Source organism: Arachis ipaensis, chromosome B08 (genome assembly GCF_000816755.2).
Source record: "Arachis ipaensis cultivar K30076 chromosome B08, Araip1.1, whole genome shotgun sequence".
Taxonomy (NCBI): Eukaryota; Viridiplantae; Streptophyta; class Magnoliopsida; order Fabales; family Fabaceae; genus Arachis; species Arachis ipaensis.
The window spans coordinates 19789859-19792547 of record NC_029792.2 but is presented as its reverse complement, the minus strand read 5'-3'; the positions used below and the strand labels follow the sequence as shown (position 1 = coordinate 19792547).

The 2689-nt window shown below is 46.0% G+C and overlaps 1 protein-coding gene across 1 annotated transcript in view; it reads left to right on the top strand.

The window, feature by feature from the left end:
• Positions 1-1953, top strand: part of LOC107610701 — a 2437-nt gene extending 484 nt beyond the window's left edge. Inside the window, exons 2-3 of the mRNA XM_016312710.1 lie at positions 627-1204; positions 1334-1953. Of these exons, the coding sequence (XP_016168196.1) occupies positions 627-1204; positions 1334-1953 (1198 nt within the window). The remainder of the gene's footprint in view (positions 1-626; positions 1205-1333) is intronic.

The following is a 2689-nucleotide window of genomic DNA, read 5'->3' as shown; positions in this document are numbered from 1 at the left end:
AATATATGTAATTTCAAAAATATTTATATATTAATAAATGTAATCACATATTGAATATAACAATTATATGAAATAAATACACAAATTTTAGAGACTACATCTGAACTGTGTAAAGAAAATTTTTTAGGCAAATCACCCATATAAACCAAGCTGGAAAAAGATTTACGTGATTCAACCAAACCAATAATCGTTACATGGTTCAACCAAGAGGACATTTATATGTAATTCGAATTAGTCTAATTTGAATTACACGATCAAAGTAATTCGAATCATACTGATTCGAATTACACACACGCACACAAGCACTAATTCGAATCAACCTGATTCGAATTACACACACACACATTCGAATCAGGGTTATTCGAATTACATACACACGCTGCACATAGTAATTCGAATTGGGTAGATTCGAATTACTCATGGTATAATTCGAATTATGCTGTTTTGAATTATATAGGGCCAGGCGTGTATAAATATGGTGTGAACGTGAATTGATCTCATTAGAGTGACAAAATGGCTAGTGAGGAGAGTTTTGTAGTGTTGGTGCATCACAGAGGATCAAGTAAGAGAAAAACATGATCTGGTGTGAAGTTCACTGATAAGGATCCTCTCAGTATATTTATCAGGCCTACGACGAGCTATGATGACTTTGTGAATTCTATACTACAGAAACTTGGTCTGCAAGGCATGAAACGGGTCCAGAAGTTATTCTATCGCATTCTGATCTCAGTGCTGCAAGAAATCGTGAAATATGATTGTTTAACCATAGCGAGTGATGAGGATTTGCAGGTCCTGTTTCATTGTCGTCGGCAGTTTCCAGAGGTCAGGACACCTGAGCTATTGGCGAAGTTAGTTGACGTGGTGTCTAGCTCGGGGGGTTCGAACCGGAATACCCACACTATATGCACGGTAGCCAGTTCTAGCTCGAGACCTGTTGGTGTAGCTTTGTCCGTCCCTGTGAATGAACCTCCGGACGAACCTGTCGCATTCCCATCGTTCGCTGTTGATCTCAACTGTAGTGGAGGCGGAGAGGTTGGTATCGTGGATAGGGTGACGACTTGTTTACAGCATGCGGCACCGGCTGGTATGGGCGATGCATTGCTGGATGGTGTTGACGATGATGATGTGGAGCTGGATCTCATTGCTGATGACAATGGCGATGATATTGCAGCGAGTAATCTGATTGGGGCCGGCGGTGGTTCTAGTTCTGGGATATAGCAATACCCTCCGCACTTTTCGTCTTTGGATTTGGATGCCATGAGACAGGAGGGGGTTCCTGGGGAGCCTACTGGATTTGGTGCTAGAGATGCCTAGGGGACTGGTGATCTTACAGAGTTTCAGGTTGGTCAGCAGTTTCAGGACAAAGATGAGGTTGTGTTAAGTGTGAAGCCTTATAGCATCCGACGCGGGGTACAGTACAAAGTGGTGGAGTCCGACTATCGCCGTTATGTAGGGAAGTGTTCTGAATTTGGGAACGGGTGCACATGGTTGATTAGGCTAAGTCTTCGACAGCGCAAGGGTATTTGGGAGGTAAAACGGTACAACGGACCTCATACATGCCTTGCGACGTCCATCTCGAGCGATCACAGGAGTCTGGACTATCATGTGATCTCGGCCTTCATCATGCCAATGGTTAGAGCTGATGCATCCGTCATCATCAAGGTACTGTTGAATGCGACGGCGGCACACTTTGGGTTCAGGCCGACTTATAGGAGGGTTTGGTTGGCGAAGCAGAAGGCCGTCGCCCATATCTATGGTAATTGGGTTGAGTCATACAACGAGCTGCCACTGTGGGTGTTAGGAGTTCAGTTGATGATGCCTGGTAGTGTTGCAGTGCTGAGGACGAGTCCAGTTCGAGTAAGGGGGCAGGTCGATGACTCGCAAGCATATTTTCACCGGATTTCTGGACGTTTCTACCATGTATTGAGGCATTCCGGCATTGCAAGCCGTTGATGAGTGTTGACGGGACCCACTTGTATGGTAAGTATGGGGGTACGTTGCTCATTGCGATTGTACAAGACGAGAACTCCAACATCCTGCCTGTTGCATTTGCACTCGTGGAGGGTAAGAATGCGGAGTCCTGGTCGTTCTTTCTATCCCATCTCCGACAGCACGTGACCTCGCAACCGGGTCTCCTGGTTATATCAGATAGGCACAACGGGATCAAGGCTGCACTTGAGGCTCCCGACGAAGGATGGCTACCTCCTGCTGCATACCGTGCATTCTGTATTCGATATGTGACAGCAAATTTTGCCCTCACATTCAAGGGTAAGGACGCAAGGAGGCTTCTTGTGAATGTAGCATATGCCAAGACTGAGGTTGAATTCTATTACTGGTTTGATATTCTGTGGTCTGAAGACCTTGCCATGGGTGACTGGGCGAACATGATTGAGTATTCGTTGTGAACTCAGCATCGGGAGGAGGGTAGGAGATTCGGACACATGACGACAAATATCTCCGAGTATGTTAATTCCATCCTGAAGGGGGTCAGGAATCTTCCGATGTGCTCGCTGGTGAAGGCTACTTATGGGAGGTTGGCAGAGCTATTCGTTCGCAAGGGGAGAGAGGCAGAGGCCCAGCGAGGAACCGGACAGCAATTCAATCAACACCTGGTGAAGTGTATAGAGGCCAATCTGAAGACGGCGAGGTGCTTCATGGTGACTTTGTACGATAGAGATAATTTGGAGTT